Source organism: Populus nigra, chromosome 4 (assembly GCF_951802175.1).
Source record: "Populus nigra chromosome 4, ddPopNigr1.1, whole genome shotgun sequence".
NCBI classification, from domain to species: Eukaryota; Viridiplantae; Streptophyta; class Magnoliopsida; order Malpighiales; family Salicaceae; genus Populus; species Populus nigra.
In genome coordinates this window covers 23,849,486-23,873,656 of record NC_084855.1, presented here as the reverse complement: position 1 = coordinate 23,873,656, position 24,171 = coordinate 23,849,486, and the positions used below count along the sequence as shown (strand labels likewise).

Here is a 24,171-nt window from a genome sequence, read left to right as displayed (position 1 = left end):
CTTTCCAAGATCGCGATAACTCTATGAAAAATAAATCATGAAACCCAATTCATAACAATTATGTTTTTTTTTTATAACCATTTTTTATTTGACAATATGATAGACCAATTTTTATTTATAAATATGATAAAGACAAAAATAGATGATCGTAAAAATCAGCACCAACCTAGTTTTGTGATTTTTTTTTAGACCATAATCCCATATAAATATAAGTGAAATAAATAATAAATTTTAATTTTTAATAAATTCAATATCAAAAGATTGGATTAAAAAAAATCATGTTAGTATTCCAACAAGCATTAACATGCAAGGAGGAGAACCTTGATTTCCTCTCCAAGATTAATTTAAGTTAATAATTATAGAATAATCCATTATTATTTTTCACGGATCCAATGAATTGTCTATTTAGAATTTAATATAAATCGGATTTTATTTCAAATTATTTTGGATATTGACTTGATCAAACTCGAATGACTTGACAATTAAATCATTACTAATGACTCATCAATTTAAAAATTGAATCAGAATGGGTTCTATTTTGAATTGTTTAGACATTAACTAGATCAAACTCCAATAATCTATCAAGTTAAATTATAACTTGATTAACCCTGTTAAACACAATTATCTAGCAATCCAATAATTTGTCTTCTAAATTAGATTAAACCCGGATTAGAATTTCCAACAATTATGTAAATAATATTCTTGGGGATTGTTTGAGAATGTAATAGAGATTATTTTTAAAAGTATTTTTTACTTGGAAATATATTAAAATAATATTTTTATTTATTTTTTTAAAATTATTTTTATTATTAACTTGTCAAAATAATTTAAAAATAAATTAAAAATTAAAAAAATTAAAAACGTGGAAAAAGGAAAAGGGAGCCCACGGCCCAGAAAAACATTCTGATTAATAAAGCAGTCCAATCAGAAAACCCAAATTTTGTGGGCCAGTTAAGATAAATCCACGGCACAGTTTATTACGGTAGTACTGAGAAACACCAAATCTAAACTCACTAAATATATATATCGCATAAAACCCTAGCTCATTTCTTTATCCTCCTCACTCCTTTAGGGTTTTCGAACAGGAGAGGCAGCGCAGCTATCCAAGCAGGTTCCAAACACTACTCTCTCTCGATCGACCCTTTTGCTTTTCATGCATAAAAAACTATTCTATGAATCTTGTAGATCTTAGATCTCTTATTCATTTCTTGCGTGCTTTATGTTTTTGCAGAAACAATGGCTATTCCTTTGCTGACGAAGAAGATCGTGAAGAAGCGGGTCAAGAAGTTCAAGAGGCCCCAAAGTGACCGCAAGATTTCTGTCAAGGTATACATATTAATAAGTAACGACATTGAATTTATGTTCTTTGTTTGGTTAATGAATCTGGATCGATGCTCAGAGTTGTCTTATGCAAGGCTAGGTTATTGTTCGAGTATTTTTCTTGTAGTGTTCTTTTCTCAGATGGATTTGGGGTTTGCCCAGTGTTTTGTGGTGCCTGTCAAGTCGTCTTTCGATTTATTGTATATCTTGCTCTGTTTGTCTTTGAATTTCAGAAAATGTATGTTGTATTTTATCTGTATTGTGCATGTATGATTTGGCTAGAATTTAAAGCTAATGATCCGTGTACAATAAGCCGATGCTCTGGATTGACTTGATGAAGGAAGCATGGTAAGGTACACGGAAATTGAAGTTTTGGGTCGGCATGTCTGCTCCCTCTGATGCCTCTCTTTGGAGGATTTGATTTGGAGGCCTGGTTTAGACCCACATTTTTTCTGATTCTACTTGTTTACCAATGGATAGGTCATATTCTAAAAATTGGGAGCTCAAGAGCTGTACTTTTTCCAGTATATTGTCTCCTGGACTGCAACAGCTTTATGTTCAGATCTATGACTAGGGCTGTTGTTTTTTTGTTAATTGTAACCCATTATCACCATCAAATTACAACTACGGAAGTCCTAAGGGGCTGGGGTTGATATTGGTGATTTAAATTTGAACTGCACAAAAAAATGAAATTTGATATCTGTACTGCTATTGAAATTTAGATATACATGTTGAGTGGTATTTGTGTGTTCTTGTTTTGTCTTTTCGATGTTGATTTTTTATGTTCTTTGTTTTTTCTTTTCAGTCTAGCTCTTCAAAAAGCTTTATATGGCTTCTTGATGTCTCTTACACGATATGTTAAATGCTTATTAATGTTTATGGCAGACAAACTGGAGGAGGCCCAAGGGTATTGATTCAAGGGTCAGGAGAAAGTTCAAAGGATGCACTTTGATGCCAAACATTGGTTATGGCTCCGACAAGAAAACTCGACACTATCTCCCCAATGGGTTTAAAAAGTTTGTTGTGCACAACGTGGGGGAGCTTGAAGTCCTGATGATGCATAACAGGTACATGACTCATACCTCGATACTTTTGCTTCTGTCTAGTCCACTTTCCTCCTTATACGGAGACCTGAATTGCTTATAACTTGTGATAATTCTAGAACTTACTGTGCTGAGATCGCCCACAACGTATCAACCCGGAAGAGGAAGGAGATTGTTGAGCGGGCAGCACAGTTGGATGTTGTTGTCACCAACAAACTTGCTAGGTTGCGCAGCCAGGAGGACGAGTAAAATTTGGTTCTATGTTATGTCTTGTTTTGCTTTTGCTAAGATACTCCCCTTGCACTAGGCAGTTTCAGCACCTCGAGTTGACTGTTTTTATGATTATATTGTCTTTTGATCGGAGGCCTTTAATTTTGAATCAAAACAGTTCAGTTTTCTATAAATTCTTGTCTACAACTCAACTATCCAAGACTTAATATCCTTTGATGTCTCGGCTTCCTATGCATGGTATGACCCATTCTAAATGTTACTTGTGGATCATGCATAGTTGATATGGTTGCCCCAGCAAAGCTTGGCTAAGAACCGGTTGGGTTAATTTTAAGGATTTTTTTTAATTTTATTCAAAATTTCATCCTTGTGGAGTTAACTCAACAAACCTGAAGCTTGAACCTCAGCTAGGTCAGATCCCGGGCTTGGTTTCGTACTATGATTTTATGGTATCTCATAACACTTGTAAATTATATGAAATCTTTTAATTACTAATGCTGGATAGATGGGAGGGTTGCAGGTTTGTGTGATATTGTTTAATTTTGAATATATTTGAAGCAAAATTGATAAAATGAATAGGTTTTTGACTTGATTAATAGCTGGGTTTTGCGTAAGGGGCTCGAATGAGGTTTCTCCAGCTGTTAACGGTAGGTTTTGACTCTGAGGAAATGAAAGGTTTAGTGTGTTGCTATATGAATTTATGATCAAATATATGTTTTTTAATTATATATCCATACTATTAAATTCATCAATGGTGAAATTTTTCTTTAAAAAAAAGGTTACATTGATTTCATATTAAAGCAACCTAATGAATGAATAGACGTACAAGTCACCTTAAATCAATATCTTGTAATAAATTAGTTTTTTTCATTATAAAAATATAATTAATTATTTTTTAATGTATAATACGTAAATAAGTGAGAAAAATAAATTGATGGAAATTGTTTTAAAAAAAAGAAACGTAAAAAAAAACAATATGTAACCTAGGCTTGGACCAAGCTAGCCCATGCAAGCCCGGGCCACTGTGCAAGCACAGGTAGAAGGAAAGGAATGGAACGAGGCGTCATCTGTATGGATGATTAATATCTTCTTCCTCAAAGTTTTATTTCAAATTTAAGTTTAATTGTTAATTAAACATTTCTAATAAAATTAATGACGCAACAAATCCCATTTTAAAATAAATCATAACTGGACTTGCGAAGAAAAATCTAAATTGAAAAAAAACTAAGCTAAATAAAAAAAAAACAAGTCAAATTAATTTGAAACGGTTTTTATTTTTAAAAAAATACTAAAATTGATTGATTTGAACCGATTTCAATTTAAAAAAAAATCAATTTCATTATTTTTTTTTATAAAATTCAAACTAAACCAAAAATAATAATCCCTAATTAAAATCCATTAGAGTTTTAAAGTTAGGATATAAATAGATGCACCCATACAAAAGATGATGTCACAGATACATATCTTTCGTTAGCAGGGTCGGTTGAGTTCTGTAAGAGGGGTTGGTATTTAATGGACTGTCCTTTTCCTCAAGTACGTTCCCATGTGCCTACTTTTATATAGCATCTCTCAATAGTGCATTAATAACAAGCATGATGCATGTTTTGTGGTGGTAGAAAAGTTGAAACCACGTGATTTTGAAATAAAAAATAAAAAAAAAATAAAATCGAATCTCTTATGAATTTTAAAAAGATCAGTTAAGTTATGAGTTAATCTATTGAATTAACTGGACTTGATAAAGTACACTCCTCGCATAGTTTGATATGAAAATCAGGATAGGTTAAATCCCGGGTTAAAAAATTCAAAGCGGGGCCCTTCAAAATCTGATCCACGTGCTTTTAGATTTTTATTTTTTTATTTTAAATAAGCTATAAAAATTACAAATATTTTTTAATTTCATTCCTTTTATATTTTAATCTTTTAAATTTGTTGATCTTTTTTTAATTACTATTTTCTTGTTATTTTGAATAAGTTATAAAATTATATATATTTTTTAATTTTTAAAATTTAATTTTTTTAACTGCTATTTATTTTGTTTGGTACTGTTTATTAAATTGTTTTTTTATACATAATTTCATCCTTTATGATTTTTTACAAATTTTATCGCATCTGTGACGGAGCGTGCACAAATTTAGTTATATATTAATAAAGGATGGAGACGAGAAACAATGCTTTTGGTAATGGTACTCACTACTTGGTATATATTCTCAGACCACCTCCTTCTCTGACTTGGCATATATTCCTGGACCAACCCCCTCTCCTTGACTTGGCATATTTTCAATATTATATATATATTGCAATAACCCAACAAACCATATTAGAATAAAAAATTTGAAAGAACAAATTGGAGGAAAACAGAGCAAGGAAGCCGCTGGGAAAATAACAGCAGCAAATGAAACTACACAGAAGGGATCCAAAATGGACCAAAAAATGTATCCAACAGATTTGCTGCTGCTGCTGCCGCTGCCGGTAAAAGCTTGAGTTTTTTTTATAGTTTTAAGTTCGAGTTATTTGGTTGTTAATATGATAATTATTGAAGATTTATATAGTCGTTATTTTAGGGTATGTGAGATTAGTTAAGATGCACGTAAATTGACTCTAACACCTATGTTAATAAAAAAAACTCAAAAATATAGAAAAATATAATTTAAAAAAAAAATTTAATTGACGTAAAAAAGAAAAAGCTCTTCCATTACTTTAAGACTAAGCTATTTTAATTTCTTAGAAAGCTCTTACGGTTGTTATGTGGGAACTCTTGGAATAAATTAAAGTGAAAGATGGTAATCAATTTGCGTGTGTTGTTGAAAAGTTATAATTTATATTATTTTTAATGAGTGTAAAAAAACCCAACGATAAGATAATTTAGAATATACATTGTTACATGTGCAAAATTTTAAATTTTAAATATAATTTTAAAAAATAGAGGATAAATATAACAATGCTAAATTATAGAAGATAAAGTAATTTTTCCATTAAAAAATTAAGGATGTTGAAAATAAACTGAAATTTAGATTTTTTTGTACAGCGCAACGAGCAAGCTGCCATATTTAAAGATCCTTAGCTATTAAGTTTCCCAAGTAAAAACACAACTACTACGTGTTGAAATATATATATATATATATATATATATATATATATATATATATATATATATATATATATATATATATATATATATATATATATATATATATATATATATGGCCTTGTAAGCCTTGTTCAATATTGGTCCCTCCATCAGGACAACGCAAGCTGGCATGTTTGTGGATGTGTTGAAATTGTTTTTTAAAATATTTTTTATTTAAAAATTTATTAAAATAATATATTTTTATTTTTTAAAAATTATTTTTAATATTAATATATTAAAATATATGAAAATATAAAAAAGTATTAATTTTAAATAAAAAATTAAAATTTAAAAAAAAAAAACAAACAGGATATTAAAATAGAATCTTCGTATTAAAATAAAATTAAAAAAACAAAGAAAAGAATGCATCAAAGAATATCCTTATAATTGTGCCGGCACATATATATTAATTTGATTCGGCAGGAGAGTTTGATTAAAAATATAAAAGAATATGTCTCGAGTAGAATAAATTTATTTTATGTTTATATTTTTTAATCAGACAAGTTTCTATATTTTTTGTATTTATTCATTGTATTCTAAGACATTAACCAAGCACAAATATATTAATATATTAAAAAAAGAAAATCACTTATATCTAAAATAAATCATCTGTAGTAAAATCAAATAGCAGTTAAAAATATCTCAATATTCATGTGTATGTATATATGTTGGGTTAAAAAAATGAATAAATATTACAATTAATTAGTCAAAATTAAAGTTAAAAAACAAGAAAATTCTCAGCCTCACACGGATGGTTGGTATTGAGTCCATTAACCCAAACCTTTTTATTCTCATTACCATGATGATGACTACCATCAAGATTCTTCTTTTTATCATCATCACCAGCACCAAAAATTTCTTGGACAAATATCTCCACATCAATTTCCTTAATTCCATTCTTACCCTCTCCCTCACTCCAATTATCCATGAAAGGAATATACGGTGGCCTCAAGATTTGCAGCAATAAATCCCAATCAATTCCTTTAAAAAAATCATGACCCTTGATTCCCTCAACCCTAATCCTCTCCTTAGGGTCCTTGATCAACAACTTCCCAATCAAGTCCCTCAAAGGCGTCGCTTCACCAACTAAATCAGGTTTTTTAGTTAAAATCCTGTAAAAAGACTCCTTCCTATTTTCCCCCTTAAACGGCGTCACTCCATACAACATCTCGTACAAAACGACACCCAAAGACCACCAATCAACACCAAAATCGTGACCGTCCCCTTGAATCACTTCCGGTGCCACGTACTCCTCCGTTCCAACGAACGAGTTAGACTTGGAGGTCGAGTCTGGCTCCGACAATCTGTGGCCCAGTTCCTCCCCTGAGTCGTCCGGTGAAACCCCCCTGTTGAAAAATCGGTGGAGAGGAGACCGTCGTTTTCTCCGATCTGCCACTACCGAAACTGGGCTTGCAGATTTTGGAGGAAGTTCTGTGGATAGATCGAAATCTACTAGCATTATGTGACCGTTTTCTTGAACCATTATATTATCCGGCTTTAAATCTCTGTACGCTATCCCTAAACGGTGTAGATACTCCAATGCCAAAACCAACTCTGCCGCGTAAAACCTATAGATTCAAACCCAAGATTAGATTATACATATCGATATCAATATTATACGAGTTTGGAAACGAATATATAACACAAGTACTACGCACCTGATAGTATCTATGGCGAACATTTTCTCGCTCTGTTGTTTTCGCAAGAAATGAAGATCACGACCAGGGCAATAATCTATGGCGTAGGCAAGAATCTTGTCAGTGGCCAAAACACCTCGCAGTTTTGGCAAAAGTGGGTGGTTAAAACGACTCACAACTTGCTGTTCAAAATAAATCCTCCTGTATTCTTCCCCTTCTATGTCCTTATCATTACTGCCACGCTTCTTTTTCTTCACAAATTCCCTCGATACCACCTTCAAAGCGTAAAATTCACCGAGTGGCTCCTCTTTAACGAGAAAGACCACGCCTTTGGCTCCCCGCCCCAGTGGGGATATCACTTTCATGCTTTCCATGTTTAAAATCGGCAATCTTTCTTCTTCTTCAGATTCTTCAAGGTATTCGTGGTGGGCGATGTTCATGGAGATTAGAACTGACCTGCCGGAGATATCGTCGGAGATTTGCTTTTGTTGGCTGCAGGATGATCCGGTAATTCTGGAGGAAAAAAGAGAGCTTATTTATAAAGGAAAATGAGTTGGTGTTCTCACTGGGACATTTCTTGGCAAACAAGGACTGGCATTCCAATAAGGCAAGATTTGGTGCGAGAAGCCCATGACTTTGAAGATAGTGATGAGGTAGGTGATGCAATGAAATTTGTACACGTGAGACAAAGGGTCGTTTTACATGACGTGGCTGTATCTGAACCGTGCTAAGTAAAGATGGGTGTGTCCGCGTGAGAGGGGGAATAAAGGAGCCCTGGATGACGTAAGAAATTATTACTTGTCATGGAGGACTTCTAGAAGGGGTGGAGAGAGGTGGTAGAATTTTGAAAGCTTCAAACGCGGCGTTGGTTCATTTGTGGCAGCCAAGGTATTTACCTACTTTTCTTTATTTTTACAAAATAAAATAATAAAATAGAGAAGGCTTGACAATTTATTTTTTTCTCGGGATTTTGTACATGAATCTAGATTAACGGTGTGTTTGTTGTGTTTCAGTCCGTTTTTTAAATTATTTTGGTTTGAAAAGTATTAAATTGATTTTTTTAATGTTTTTCAATTAATTTTATTTTTAATGTCAAAAATTAAAAAAATTAATTTAAAGATAATTTTTTAAAAATATTTTACACTGCATTATTAAACACACCGATCCATGCACTTAGACATGAATGAAGATTATAAATGAAGATTAATTCATGTACAAATTTTTTTTTTTTAGATTGTTGAATTTGAAATTAGTTGGCGAGGTTTAAAGGGCAGTTGTGCATCCTAATTAATATCTAAGTTTGAGTATTAATTAATATAACAATGGTAGTACAATGGTTGTTGCTTGTATTTGAAATTTTATGTTTAATAAGTAATTAATAATATTTTATGAATTATTTTTTAAAAAAGAGATAGATATACAAAGTAGAGAGAATATAAAATCAATAATTTACTGGAAGTTATAACAATTTTTTTGTTTATAATTTCTTTTTATCAATTGTATCTTTTTTAAACGAGTTTAAAAAATAATTAATAAGATGTTTTTAGCTACTTCCTGACCACCGTAAAAATCATTGTCTTCCCACCCCTGGTTTGTGTATATTTAAATAATTCTTTTATTGGAATATTTTATTGAATAATTATCAATATGTAATGGTTTAAAAAATATTTTTCTTATATATTTAAATAATTCTTTTATTGAACGAGTCTAGTGTTTTTCTTATAAATTCAACATATAATAATATGTCAACTCTGAAACATGAAAATATTTAAATTTTATATTAAAACACTGTATATCATTTTTTGCAACACTTGCTTGTGCCTTTACTGAACGACACCTAAAAAATATTTGTATATAAAAATGGTTGTTGCTCATTAATGATTATTTTTATGATAATTTATGCTTCCTTTTTTTTTATTATGGTACAATCATGTTTTAAAAAAATTAATTTTTTCAAGTTTTAAATTAATTTTTTCAAACTTTAAATTAATTTTGTTTTTTTGTTTTTTGAATCTAATATAAAAAATTATTTTTAAAAAATAAATATTATTTCAATAAATTCTCAAACAAAAAACATTAAAAAATATTCTCTATATTAATATCACATTTAGTTTGCCGCCCCTGAATTATTAATCTAGCTTCGTCACTGCTGATATACATGCAATCAATGACGTGGCCATAATTTGTTTTCCAGTGGGTCAATTAAAGAACTTACATGGTCAAGAAACATTTGATATTTTTTTACTCTAAAAGACAGGCTGTTTTAGAAAATAAATTAAACGAAGAACTAAATGTTAAATAGCTTATCAAGAAATAAAAACAAAATACACACACATATGTATTGAAAAAAATATCATAGATTAATTATATAATCATCGATGGGGAGATAGTAAAATTGAGGCATTGTTGTTCAATTATGAATATAATTGTATTTTAAGAGTGTTTAGGAGTGTTGTAGTTTTTGTATTTTTAGTGTGTTTGAAAAGGTTGTTTCACTTAAAAAAATATAAAATTAATATATATTTTTTAGTATTTTTTTTTATAATTTTGATATGTTGATGTAAAATAAATATAAAAAAAAATTAAAATTTATTTTGTAAAATACTCCACACCATAATATCAAATACACTAGCAACTCAGACCTAAACTATAATTGAACCAAGTACCGCTTATCTTGAATCGACCGACAAAACAAAACATTAGGTTAACTCATGAATTATTTTTAGTTAAGTAAACAAAATAAAAGAAGTCAATTTTTTATTGACTTGGCAGGAAATAAATCAAATTGACAAGGGTTTAATCAAGATAACCAAATTTCATTAATTTCATTAATATATAGTTTGATTACAATCATCACTTAAGTTGAGATTTAGGTTATCACTGAAAGCATTATTAGATTGTAAGATCCTAAAAAACATATAGAATTTAAATTTTTCCTTTTATTTTTATTTTTACATGGAAATGCCTAAATAGATTGGTCCTTAGACACGGTTGGGCTGAACCTAGACTAGCCTGGGCTCGACTTGACTTGAATAATTGTTCAGATCAAAACTTAAATTCGAGCTTAGCCTTTGATGCGTGTGTGTGTGAAAAAGTCAAAAGATAAAAAAGTAAGCAACATAGCAGAGCTTCTCTGTTCTCTCATTAGTGGTCATGGAGGTCCGTAGGGCATCAATACATCAACCTGTGAAAGGAATGGCGGAACAGCTGCATGCCCAGGGAGATTGATGGATAAATATAAATGATTTTTCTTAAAAAAAAAATTAACAGAAATCAAGACGTTAAAGTGTTCGTAAGCAGAAATGATCATTTTAGATTTTATTCAGTTTTTATATAGAAAAATAATTAAATTTAATTTTTTTTTAAAAAACTGAAACCAGTTCAAACCGACCTCTTTCAGTTCAGTTTTTAGGACAAAAACCGATTCAAACCAGTTGGCTTGGTTTTTTAGTTTGGCTCGGTTTTTTTTCAGTTTGGCTTGGTTTTTTTAAAATTTTTAATCGGTTTTTTTTCACAATTCGGTTTTTTCAGTTATTTTTTTTTTCCAGTTTTCTCGGTTTAATCAATTTTTTAATTGTTTTCTCACCCTAACTATACGTCAATACATGTTTCATACAAAATATTATACGATAGTATATACTAGTTATAAGCCCTCTCATTTTTTTGATTAGTAAAATCTTCATGTTTTAGTAAATTTCTACATATTAAATCACCAATAAAACTTAATTTCTCATATACATTATATAAACTTTTTTTTTATATAAAGAAGTAATTTAATAGAGGAAAAATTGCTCTCTAAATGAATAAATATTCATACAGTAGGGGGGGGGGTTATATTCTTAATATTCAATATTGCCAATTTACAATCCTGAAACTATCAATCCCTCTTAGTTGCATATACAAATATTATTAATTTCTATAGATACTTTGTTGTCTAGATATGAAACCACTTGGATATCAAAGCATGCAATAAATAGATACTTATTAGGTTTGATGGATGCGGGATCAAGCTAGGATTCTGTCTTTTTCCATGCATTGATTTTTTTATTTTAGTTAATTGATTGAGTTGACTTATTAAGTCTAAACTGTTTTGTTTTATTATAGGTTTTAGGTTAATTTATTGAGTTTAAATTTTAATTTTAATAAAGCTCAATTCATAAAAAGTAACAATATAAATTCAATCTATAAATATCTATAACAACCATAAAAAATAATTTAACGTGATATATCTAACCTGCTAGAGTGAAAAAAATAAAAATAAATTGAGTTTTTAATTTATAAAATATAAAAAAATTAAATTTGATATAATTACGAGTTCAAACCTAACCATAAACTCTTTTATAATAATACAATCATATAAATGCTCCGGTTTGGCAATGCAATTCAACCTAATGTTTTAAATATTTTTCAAATTGTTTAATTTCTAAAAATATATTCAAATAATAGTTATATAAATATTATTTTAATATATTTTGAATTAAAAAAACACACTAACAAAAATAGCATGCAACATATTACTAATTACACGATAACAAGGGGGCCGTATCAGGGCAATGAGCCTCACTTGTAGTATAAGAGAAAAGGAATGGCCTCTCAAGAGGAACATGTCACTCCACATCCACCGGTTATTATTCAAAAAAAAAAAAAAAAGAGAATTTTTTCTGGTGAAACCGAGACAGCTAGAAATGTTATAAACAGAAGAGAGAAAATTGAGATAGCTAGAAAGGTCAGGAGGTTAATTGATAGAAAGCACAAGAGATTTTTTTTTTTTTGGTGAAACCGAGACAGCTGCATGTGATCGTCATTTCAAAAAATTCAAACAGTGTAATATAGTGTATTCCTTCTAAGTAAAATCATTAAAAAAAATTAAAAAAATATTATATTGAATTAATCTGATTAATTTATTCAGGCTCTATTTTTTATGTGGTGTGATATAGTGTATTCTATATTTTGCTTTAATTATAAATTTTAAAATTGTTTAGTTAATTAATATACATTATAATTTTAGATAAATTTAATTTAAAATTCTCTATTAAAATCCTTATTATAAAATAAATTTTAATTTATATATATACTTTTAAAACGTATTTAAGAGTGAATTTCAACTTGTTTTTTATTAAAATTTAAATTTTTTTAGTATTTTTTGATATTTTAATACGTTCAAGTTAAAAATAAATTTTAAAAAATTAAAAAATATATTTTAATATTTTTTCAAAACAAAAAAATATTTTAAAAAACAATTATTAAAACAATAATAAATTAAAACAAAACTAAATCAACACTCACTGCTGAAGACAACGATGAACAACCAAAGTGATAAGGCAGGGAGGGTCGAGGGGAACAAAATAATAGCCCCAGAACCAGACAGTCGACGAGTCCCGTACAAAATCAAAGAACGTGGATAAGCAAAGCCAACGCCTTCTCTGTAACCTCCTACGATCGAAACAATCCCAACTGACCTGTCTTGTCCTGTCAAAATCCTTCTGCCTCTGCCCTTCCAATCCTTTCAAACCCCTTCAATTTTCACGACACAAGTATTTTATGGCGACACTGGCGATTCTCGTTAAAGCAACTAATTTCGCGTGAATGGAGTCACGAAGTAGGCTCTCCATTATCTGCTCCCATCTCCTCCCTGACTCTCCCTCTCCGACTTCACGTTTATCTTCTTCCATCACTTCTTCTGCCTCCATTAATGATGCTGCTGGTGACACGAGGAATCACCAGCTAGACTGCGTTTTCTGCAGGATTGTTCGCGGTGAATCCCCTGCGTTTAAGGTAAATCTTCGTGCTTCCTAGTGTTTAAGCTTCAGATGCCTGAAAACTTTGCTATTAGCTGTGGTTATTTGTGCAAATTAATGACTTTCTTATATTTTAGCTCTGAAATTTTGCTCCTTCCTTCTGCCCATCTGAATTTTACAGCTCTATGAAGATGAGACATGCCTGTGTATTTTGGATTCCAGTCCATTGAGTCCCGGGTGAGTTATCATGTTCATAAAGCACTGCCATGTCCTTAACTTTTCACAATAGTAGAAACCCTCTTGGAATGGATTGAATTCTCATTAGTGTGCAAGCTTTATTAAATTACTGGAATTTCTTAGGAAGAAAAAGGAAAAAAAAGGGGGTAATTTTCGTGTAAGTGAAAGTGAGAGAATTTGATCAAAAGTAGGCACCAAGGTTGTCCCGGAAAGAGTAGTCTGATAAAACTACCAGTGTGTGTTCTATGTATAGAAATTAACAAAGTTTAACTCTTCCTCCTTAACCAAACATTGTCTCATATGTTATCATTGTAATGATTTCATGTCCTCCAAATACTTCCAGGATTCCAAGATTTTGAATTTTTTTTCCTGTAATTTTGTCTGTGGTTGAATGATGAAATGATATGAAGCTGCTATTTTTTTTTCCAGGCACTCTCTTATCATCCCAAAATCTCATTTTTCTTGCCTGGAAGCCACTCCTCCTTCTGTAAGTAACTCTCACTTGATGCTAATCCCTCCTGAGTTATTCAAAATTGTTCGCCAACTAAGTACACATAGTATGTGCAAGGGATGTTATTACTGGATTAAACATAAGAGAAACTCCCAACAACGCTGAATCCATGCTTGATCAGCTGCCAATAAAGGTGTAAGTGAGATGTTTTATTGGTATGCGAGGCTACAATTGAGGTGTTAGAAATGTGTAATTTGCTAAAATCGGCTTGTATTCAACTGGAGCCATGCCAGGGCTGACTTGACTGCCCGAGTCCTTCAATAGTTATTGTGCTTTTACCGCCTTTAGCTATCAACACCAAGCTCTGACAAGGAGGCCTATCTTTTGTAGATATGTGGAGTTTGATCTCTGAGGGTTGAAACCTTTTTTCAGCTCCTTGTGTTATTTCTGTAACTACATGATTCCACCCAAGTCACACGAGCAAACTTTTCTTTATTTTTGTTGAGATTACACCTATATCACGTGTTTTTTTTCCCCATAGTTACCATGTTAGCATGAATTGCATAGTGTCATGAAACCTGGGTTGGACTCTGCATCAAAGATGCAGACATGTTTGGTGCTCAGAAGATGACAAGGTCAATGACTGCGCTGAAAGTTTCTTGTTTGAGCAGTGAGAGAGGGATGGAAGGAGCCAGGGAGGGGTGGTTACCTGGTCTTAGAAGGCTGACTGAAAATTTGATTATAGAAAAAGAGAGTAATGGAGAGTAGTTCTGACCTTGAAGCTGCAGTTTCATGCTGGTACTGCTTTACTTTTACTTTTTTAATGGACGGTGTTTCTGAAAAGATATACAACTGTCTTCCTATGAATTAAGAAGTGAGCATTGCTGGGTTGCAATGTAAACTAGCCAGCAAGTCCAGTTCTGAATCTCTATCAATCAATTCCTATGAATTAAGAAGTGAGCATTGCTGGGTTGCAATGTAAACTAGCCAGCAAGTCCAGTTCTGAATCTCTATCAATCAATTTTCTTGCAGTCGAGCTGGTGCTCCATGCCCTTTTATTTTGCTCGGTATATGTGGAAGTCATGTGATTTCTTATTGGGGACAAAGGAAGCCCTGTATCAATGTTCAAGTTGGATCCATCTGACCCTGATGGGGACACCGAACCTGAAATACTATTTATGCACGCGAATAATCATAGACGATGGAAGATAGCCCAAACAATTAAGAGATTGGGCTTTAACTTATGTTTTTGGGTTTAATTTATATGAACTTTTAGTTAAGGTTTATTAATTTGGTTTTATTTGTTGGGTTTGATTTAATTATTGTTGGGGATTTTATTTAGTGGGCTAGAAGCCCAAACACTTGTTCTAATTAGGGTTTTAGTATTTATATCCCACTTTTCTAAATGTGGAGGAAAACTTTTGATGATTAATGAAAATTTGCAGATTTTGCATATCTCAAATCCCCTTTATTCTCTTTCTTTGCTTTCTCTTCTCAGCTTCTTCTCTAAAAGCTTCTTTCTTTTCCCGGCTTTAATTCTTTTGTTTGTTGTCCCGCGTCAGACCCCGATCAAAAATTGATTTTTCCACCAGTCTGGCCTGGCATACAAACCCTTGCATGATACTTCATGTTTTTGTGAAATGTTAAAGTTAGCCATGTAATATCAGAGTTCAGAGTGGTCCTTTTTTTCTTCATGAAAGAAAAATCATGGATGTATTTTCTAATAAATTGGGTCTGCAGGTGGTAGCAGCAATGTGTTCAAAGGTGCCTTCAATTGGTAATGCAATCATGAAAGCAAATGGTTCTGGTATGTATCCAACATTTCTTTACTGTTGCTGTAATTAACAAATATCCTTTTCCCCCAGCATCTCTGTTTATCGATATTCTTTCCGTTCATAACATGCCTCAATTGTCAACGATGTTCGGGAGCATGTATAAAATTACAGTAGAGTTAGGCTGATGATTTCTCATTTAGAGCTGGGTTTACATCTGCATACCTAACTGCCAACCAACCTTGACCCAACAAAGAACTACTGTTTTCTGGGTAGCCTGAGAAGTGCCTCAGATGGAACTGGGATTTCAAAAAAAATTCTAGTGTCAAATTGAAAATTTTCAAAACTTTGGGGTGCCATCTCCCCCCCAAAGCAAATCCTAGTCCTTCCCCTGAGAAGTGGGAATGCTGATTGACATCTAGCCACGGACATAAATGAGTTGAAATTCAAGTGATAACATATCTTTTCATTTTTAAACCTAGTGTTCTCTCGAACTTGAGCTCCATCTGAACTTCTGTTCTTGGAATGTTGGTGTTTACAGATTCTTTCAACTTGTTGGTAAATAACGGTGCTGCTGCAGGCCAAGTCATTTTTCATGTAAGTAATTCTAAAGTTGTCTCTATGGAAAAATAAAAGCTTGATGTAACAACGATGGATTGCTGATGTGACCAGTGTTGTGCTGTGTTTCTTGCTGAACCAAAAACAACACTTTCGTTGCTATTTATTTGTATAGAGAATAGATACTCTCATCTTATAAGCTGTAAATATTAACAACAACTGAATTGTTCGATGTTTCCTGATTTCTCTTTATCAACATTGAATTTTCAGACGCACATCCACATAATCCCCCGTAAGGCGCGTGATTGCTTATGGACCACTGAGGTATGCATCGTTTGTTTTTTGCTTGATTGTATTGTGGAACAACACAGTAGCATCATGAGAGAAACATTGGACCAATGACTTTTCACAGAGTTTGCGAAGGCGTCCCCTGAATTTTGACCAGGAAGCTTCTCAACTTGTCAATCGTGTTCGAGAGCAGTTATCAAGCATCTCTCCCGAAGACGGAAAAGATTCAAGAATCTAGTCTCTCCTGATCAGCAACGGTTAAAGATCTTCTGATACATTGTCTGCAAACGCGAATCTGTACCGCAAGAGTATACAGTACCAATCCATTCGTCTGGTTAGGCACCTTGAATGAGATGCAATGGGTTGCTTTGTTCACTGGAAGTCTGGAACAATCTGATTCCATACCCAAGAACAATGAGGCTAATTACATGTTTGCGCTTGGAAAGTGACCAGAAAGGGTACAGTTTTTCAAGAATAGATTGAGGACAGGTTGGAATAACTGATGGCTGCTGTCATTCTCAACACAGCTTTGTGGAACTCAAGCAGTTATTTTGTCACTTTTTACTATATAGCATTGGCTTGTCATATGTGGCATGGAATCTCTTCCTGTCTTTGAAATTAGTTGCATGGCAGTTTGTGCTTCCGGCAAGGGAATGTTTTTAAAGTGTTTTTTTATTTGGAAATATATTAAAATAATATATATTTTTTAATTTTATTTTTAACATTAATATATTAAATGATAAAGAAAAATAAAAAATATTAATTTAAAGTTTTTTTCAATTTTTTAGAAAAGTACAGTTTAATTGTAATCCCACACGCCCTCTTTTAACTGTATTAAATTTGAAATCAAGTCTTCTCATTGAAAACCATCAACCAGGTATTTGGCCCTTTAGAACAAAAGAAAACTTTTGCCCTTTGGTCAGTCTGATTTTTAATGGTTTCTTTTGAAATATCAAACTTTCTATATGCATGAATTCCATATTATCTTTTATTTTTTTTCCGAGTTGAAGATAGCCTTAATCTAAAAATCTACTTAGACACCGTTTGGCATTGCGTTTGTAATTGTGTTTCATCAAAATTTGAAATTTTTTTTTTGCTAAAATTAAGTGCAGTTTGTACTTTTTGGATCATTTTGATGTGCTGATGTCAAAAATGATTTTTAAAAAATAAAAAAAATCATTGGCATGCATTTCGGCATGAAAAGCTATTCGAAAAGCACCCGCAATCACACTGTTAAACACGTTCTTAGGCCGAGTTTCAGACCGCTCTATCGATTGGATGGGTTAATTTAGATTAAAAATATTTTAAAAAAAAAAATTTAGTTTTTGAGTAGGAATTAGGTTACTGGATCGTTGGATTTACCAGTAGAAAAAATAATGTAATAAAAAAAATAAAAATCTTGATTTTGTTTTTTCTTTTAAATCATGATGATTGGAGTTTTAGAACAAGTTTTGCAGGAAGTTGTAAAATTTTGGGGCTAGCGATAAACCGTGTAAAATTATTTCCATGTGAGGGGACGGAGCTTTTTTGGGCGGGGTGGCATTTTACAACAACTTGTGCTAGAAGTTGTTGCTTTGGGTTTTCTTTCCTTTTTAATGAAGAAACGACGACCATCAACATCATGTTGACTCGCCAAGGAAAATCAAAAGGTTGTTAATTAACTAATTTATTTGCCTAAACTGACGAGCATATTTTTGTCTCTCATGTATTTTCTTATTATTAACTAAGTTTTAAATCTCTTAAATTCATTATATTCACTTCAAATACAATCGATATACACTTAAATTTGCTTGATAGGATAACCTACCGAAAATGTTGGAAATGTTATGTTTGAGAGTGTAATTATGGTTGTATTTTAAAGTATTTTTTATACTGAAATGTATCAAAATAATATTTTTTTTTATTTTTTAAAAATTATTTTTAAGATTAGTACATCAAAACAATCTAAAATATATAAAAAAAATTATTTTTTAATAAAATAATTAAACATTTTAAAAACACGGGTTAACCTGCCATTCTAGACGGGCTTTTAAAATACTTCTTATCTTATATTTTTAGTTGCGGCGTGCTGTTATTATTAATGAAATCTTTTTTTTTTATGTCCTGGCTCAGCTAGGAAGCAACTAATTGAGAATGGAACAATCTAGATGTAAAAAAAAAAACTTGATTGATTTAATTAAAAATTTAGATTGGATATTAACTTAATCAAAATTCATTCCTTATTTATTAATTTATTTTTTAAATAATATTATTTTAATAATTATTTTTAGAATCCTCGTGACCCATGATACCATTCTTTGTTTGGAGTCCACCTTTAGGAGCGTTTTTTACAAGCAAAAATGATAAATTGGAGGTAAAAATGTTTAAATAAGAAACTTTAGAGCTCAATTGATAACAAAACAATAATACATCAAACCCACCCGTAATCTTCCCCACAACTAAAACCCCCACCTGCGACCCCTCTCTCCACGATCACTTTCCCTTTGCTCCTCCTCCAACCTCCAGGCGAACCGTTTCGCTCGCGTCGTCGCCTCCTCCATTTCGCAAGATTTTTACAGCTCCCATACAATAAATTCAGAAAAAGGAAAAAAAAATAGATACTAGTTTTTATTAATACAGTAATTAAAGAGAAAAATTAGAGAATAAATCAAGAGATAGATAGAGGGAGGGAGGATGGGACCGGGAGCATCCGCATTGAGTGACGAAGAGAAACGAGCAGAGAAGTTGAGGCAAGAAGGGAATATATGCTTTAATAAAGATCGATTTCAAGCCGCTATCGATGCGTACACTGCGGTGCGGTATTTTCTATATATATTTATGTGATTGTCTTTTTTTTTGTTTGCTGATTTAATTTTCTTTTTTTTGTTGAAAAGGCGATTACGCTGTGCCCTAAAGTTCCTGTTTATTGGACTAATCGTGCTTTATGCCATCGAAAACGCAAGTATGTAAATCATTTTTTTTCCTTTTTAGGTCGAATTTCTGTAATATTATTGGTATAAATTATTAATTTGACTAAGTTTTGTGGTTAAGTGATTGGACTAGAGTAGAAGAGGATTCTCGCAAGGCCATTCAGCTTGATCATTACTCTGTCAAGGTAATGGTTTTTTATTTGATTTTATTAATGTCATAATCGCAATTGACTTATAAGATAGAATAAGAATGGTTTGATGGAAGTGAGTGGGTTATGCGTTCGACTGGTTTGATGGAAGTGAGTGGGTTATGTGTTCGACGCGTCACGAGTTTGTGGATGTTGTACTTGTTTTTGTTGATGATGGATAGAGAAGTATCTTATGAGTCGGAAAATGGGAAAGTGATCGAAAATGTGATGAATGGTGTTAAAATCTTGAAAGGAAATTTGGGATGTGATTTTTTTTTTGGAATCTTGATTTTTGTTTTAAGAAAGTAGATAATGGTTCTAGGTGAACGTTTGTTTGTCTTTTGAATTTAGAAGAAAGCGGTTGCTTTTTTTTTTTTTTACTTCTATGTAGTGTGGGTGGTTGTGCAAAATTCACCCTTGCTTGCTGCTTTACAGGCTCACTATATGTTGGGACTCGCATTACTTCAGAAGCAAGAGTACTCTGAAGGAGTCAAGGAGTTGGAGAAAGTAAGAGTTGGTTTTCTTATCTCGAGTTGTTTCTTGAATTGTTTTTCATATCAACAAAAGTTAGTGGTAGATGTTTTTTCTGCTTTTAGCATTTGAACTCGTAGGTTGAAGAAGTTTTTGAGTTACATGATAGGTTATTTTTCACTTTCTTGCTCAAGTCTTTTGTTGTGAATCCATTGAATAAGACCTGCATTAGTTGTTTGTAAGCTGCTAGTTTAATCTTCTTTCTGTTGGCTGTTTTCTGAAATTAAGCTTTTTGAATGGGCCTTGAGGCTTCTTATTTAGATCTGCTATTCAATCGTTTCCTTTGAACTTTCAGTACATATTTGAGAATGTCTCTATCTGATTGTGTCTTCAGCATGGCCTTTTTTTGACATTATAATTGTTGAATAATAGTCTATGAAGTGGCATAGCTCTTTGTGCCTTTTCTTAGTTCCTTGTGTTAGCCATTTAGGCTTCTTAATCCATCAAAACTTCGTTTCTGGTAGAATCCACTGATCAAATGTCCATAACATAAACTATTATGAGGTTGTAAATATAACAATTGTAGATAATCAAACTTCAGTGACAAAAGATTGAAATGTAGGGAATGCATGGTTCTAGTTTTTTGTGGTTTACCATGATAGATTGTCGATCATAACAGCCTATTTCTTCTAGTTATTCCTGTGAAATTTATCGAGTTGGAATTTTGAATAAAAGCTGTAGGGTCACAAACTGTCTATCAAGTAGTTGTGTTGGTCTTGGTAAGGGCCATTCAAAGTCTTGGGCTTGTAACCCCACAGTTGCAGGTTTGAGTGCTGGGAGCAACCGCTTCATGCAGAAAAGCTCTAAAAGTTGTAGATATCTCCAAATTCCCTCCTCCGGAACATCATGTGATTGGACTACTATAGCTAGTGCTGCAATCTTGTTAATAGCCTGTTTCTTCGCGGAGGATCAAGAGAAAAGAAAACCCCTCTAAATAAGCCAAGGGAAAGAAATGTGTTGGAGTCACAGTTTTTCATGTTGCTGTTCCTCTTAAACTTGTCATTTTCTCTGCTTTTGCATGATTGCATTTGGCCATTTGGTTTTACCTGCTAGCACAAGGCTGATAAATGAACATTTACACCTCATATTTTTTAGCTTTGAGCCTCTTGTTATTGCTCTTTATAGATTTTTTACTTGTTTTAGCTCCAGCCTATTGATTACACATAATAATCTGGTCATAACAACATCAACTAAATATGGGTATGTCCAACCAGAAGTTATGAGATTGCTACTGATAAAGAGAATAGGAAGGTAGGGGTTTGTAAAGTATGAAGTGCATGTCTTCTCCTATGCACACATCAGCTGTATATGTTACCATTTCATATATTCAAGATTAGTATTGCAACCGGGATGTTCTTGTACTACAATGCATGTCCATATATCAAGATGGTTTACATGTATATTTCTAACATCAAAGCCAAGATTATTTTGTGTAGGTCAACTGGATTGCATTTCTTTGTAGCACATAAGAAAGCCATCTACCTTTTAAGCATGGCTAGAACTGTGTGCGGCAGCAGCAGCTGCTGCAGCTGAACATTGCTATTATATCATGATTCCAATAGTGTCAAATTATTTTTTCTGACCTTGGTAATCTGGATTGACATGGCCTATCTGGTGTTGTGATGCTTTGATCGGCTGGGGATTTAGTCTTGTCTACACTTGTTAGCAGCTGGAGCTAAAATTGTGTATGAGTGGTTGATGGTGTTATCAATCGATGTTAAGGGCCTCATAATCATGGTTATAGTGGGCAAAATGTAGTCTAATGAAGACTTGTTGGATAAGTTCTAGCTTTTAATTTTACAATGAAAATCCACCCTGGCTTATACATGCTTGTCCATATATATATATATTGTCTTCGGGTATCTGGTGAGCTTTGCATTAGGAGTATCTTTCACTCTAAGTAGGTTAAACCTAAATGTTCAAAGTAGTGACAACATACCCTGGCAATGGACAATATGATTTTTGTAGCATGTATGTAAAAATTGAACAGCAGTTGTTACTATCCATACTATGATGTTAATGCTAGTAGCAGCACTGTAGTAGCTTGTGGGATTGACATGATAGATGTTGGAAAGGGACAAAAATAAGATGAATCATTCATGGTACAAATTTTATGAGTGACTTTGATCATATTAGTTTCTATAGCCTCTGTTGCAAATAGGATCTTGATACATGTTGAATTTTAGTTGCTGTTGGATACAAAGAAAAGGTGCAGGCTATTAATCTTAGCACTAAATCTTAAATTAGCATTATATTTTTATCAGGCATTGGATCTTGGTAGGGGTGCCAACCCGAATGGTTACATGGTGGAGGAGATCTGGGAGGAGCTAGCAAAGGCAAAATACTTGGAGTGGGAGGAAGAATCTACGCAGCGTTCATGGGAACTACAAAGCTTGAAGTATGTAATTCCTCTGAGTTTAGGCTGTATCATTATTGCAGATCTTTGCTCATATGTGCTAAGAGAACTATAAATTGTCCTATTTCCTACCTTCTCATGCTAATTTCCCTGGTTTGTCTCAGAGAAGCTTGTGAGGTGGCTCTTAAAGAAAAAGGTTTCCTGGATGACCCAATTGTTTCAATTGTTTCCCGTCTGCAACACTTGGAGCTTCTAGGACAGGTATTCCAGAAAGCTGCAGAAGATGACACGCCATCCGAGGTATCTTTGGATTTGTTTAATTTACACCTTTTTTTTTCCTTCTCTCTTAAAATTACTGACCGCTGATTTATAATGTTGTGGGATTAATTTGAAAATTCCAGGTGCCAGATTTTTTATGTTGTAAAATCACCCTTGATATTCTCCGTGATCCTGTCATTACTCCAAGTGGGGTTTCATATGAAAGAGCAGTGCTCCTTGACCATCTTGAGAAGGTGATTTGTGTTTTTGATATTGCTTGTTCAAATTGAGATGCTTTTCACTTGCGTTTTATTTATTTGCATTGATTGGTGACTTAATTATACACAGGTGGGAAATTTTGATCCAATCACACGAGAACCTCTTGAACCATCTCAGCTGGTTCCAAACTTGGCTATAAGGGAGGCGGTCCATGCATACTTGGACAAACATGGTTGGGCATACAAGACTGAATCGAATTGATTGTTCGGGGAAAACTAGTAGACGTTGATGCCTGCGCTCAATGCCTGGTGGATTAATAGGGTGGGGTTTACTATCTTAAACTATAGATGATATCTTTTGTGTGCATCATCAATCATGCTAGCTATGTAATTTTTGCAAGTTCCTCAAAGTGTGAAGCCATGTCTTAAATTACATGAGCTCCATTTAACCTTTTAAATTGTACAGTTTATGTCATGGTGACTGCTTGCACAAAATCAACTGAATCTACCTGACTGAGGACCTTGATGTTTCTTCCCAATAGAAATGGAGAACTGCTATAAAATGGTTGCAGATTGACTTTGCCTCCCTCGTTTCTGTTCTTATTTGGCACAAATGTCAGGGACCATTCAGACTCTTTCCCCACGGATTATCATGTTTCTTATCACTCATACTCGAATCACAAACACGAGTCCGAGTCCAGTTTGGTGACTGTTTTTCTTTCAACTAATATATTATGAATTTTGTGAAATAACATGGCTACATTTTGTTGTATTTGGAATCAGCAGGGACCATCCAAACAAAACTAGTAATTAAGTAGATCATTGTTGGTGCTATGTTGGGGTTGTATAATTTCTTAAAAAAACATTAAAAGAATATATAAATGTTGTTAATGTGGTTTTCAGAAAAAAAAAATTATATAAAGATTGATTTGATAAATTTAAAAATAACTTGAATAATTGATAAAAATATAATTTGATTTAAAAGAAAATCAAGATATTTTTTAAAATATTAAAACAACAACATATTAAATTAACTTTGATCAATTCAGGTTAACATGTTATATCTGTTATCCAAGTTGTGAGACCTTGATATCCCATTAGAAAATAAATAAAGAAATTTATTAAGTTTAATTTTTAATCAATCCAATGGTGAAGGATAAAATAAAAATAAAATTCAACTAAAAAAATAAATCGAGTTAACCTTGGTTAATCTATCAAACATGAGTCATGAGTCATGAGACTGAGATAAATCTATAGAAGCAAATAATATTTTTTTATGAAACTTAATTATCAATCTTCTAAACGTTAAAGG

The 24,171-nt window shown here is 32.4% G+C and overlaps 4 protein-coding genes and 1 non-coding gene across 6 annotated transcripts; 4 read left to right on the top strand and 1 right to left on the bottom strand.

The window, feature by feature from the left end:
* Positions 1–1,000: 1,000 nt before the first annotated feature.
* On the top strand, positions 1,001–2,767 carry LOC133691027 (large ribosomal subunit protein eL32z-like). The gene is made up of 4 exons (XM_062111334.1): positions 1,001–1,111; positions 1,232–1,326; positions 2,206–2,387; positions 2,483–2,767. The coding sequence occupies exons 2-4, from the start codon at positions 1,237–1,239 to the stop codon at positions 2,610–2,612; spliced, it is 402 nt and encodes a 133-aa protein (XP_061967318.1). The 5' UTR covers positions 1,001–1,111; positions 1,232–1,236; the 3' UTR covers positions 2,613–2,767.
* LOC133693048 (small nucleolar RNA snoR100) lies at positions 1,653–1,769 on the top strand. Its single transcript, XR_009842061.1, has one exon. It is a non-coding gene; the product is annotated as a small nucleolar RNA snoR100 (small nucleolar RNA).
* A 3,589-nt stretch (positions 2,768–6,356) lies between the features above and the next one.
* Positions 6,357–7,990, bottom strand: LOC133691158 (serine/threonine-protein kinase OXI1-like). Its single transcript, XM_062111524.1, has 2 exons — positions 7,377–7,990; positions 6,357–7,286 (listed from the first exon to the last, which is right to left on the bottom strand). The coding sequence occupies exons 1-2, from the start codon at positions 7,793–7,795 to the stop codon at positions 6,437–6,439; spliced, it is 1,269 nt and encodes a 422-aa protein (XP_061967508.1). The 5' UTR covers positions 7,796–7,990; the 3' UTR covers positions 6,357–6,436.
* A 4,657-nt stretch (positions 7,991–12,647) lies between these two features.
* LOC133690499 (adenylylsulfatase HINT3) lies at positions 12,648–17,121 on the top strand. Its single transcript, XM_062110722.1, is given in 8 exon segments — positions 12,648–13,130; positions 13,275–13,330; positions 13,760–13,817; positions 15,522–15,588; positions 16,095–16,150; positions 16,382–16,435; positions 16,524–16,625; positions 16,627–17,121. Coding segments are annotated over 8 exon segments (603 nt in total). The 5' UTR covers positions 12,648–12,941; the 3' UTR covers positions 16,648–17,121.
* A 1,658-nt stretch (positions 17,122–18,779) lies between these two features.
* LOC133692939 (E3 ubiquitin-protein ligase CHIP) lies at positions 18,780–23,440 on the top strand. 2 transcript variants are annotated; one of them, XR_009842030.1, is made up of 9 exons: positions 18,780–19,192; positions 19,273–19,340; positions 19,430–19,493; positions 19,932–20,003; positions 22,292–22,425; positions 22,548–22,683; positions 22,785–22,895; positions 22,990–23,181; positions 23,326–23,440. XR_009842030.1 is itself a non-coding variant. In XM_062114119.1 (8 exons), the coding sequence occupies exons 1-8, from the start codon at positions 19,073–19,075 to the stop codon at positions 23,119–23,121; spliced, it is 837 nt and encodes a 278-aa protein (XP_061970103.1). In that variant the 5' UTR covers positions 18,780–19,072; the 3' UTR covers positions 23,122–23,440. The 2 variants fall into 2 exon arrangements, 1 of the variants encoding a protein (XP_061970103.1); XM_062114119.1 differs by having other exon boundaries at positions 22,990–23,440.
* The last annotated feature ends 731 nt before the right edge of the window (positions 23,441–24,171 follow it).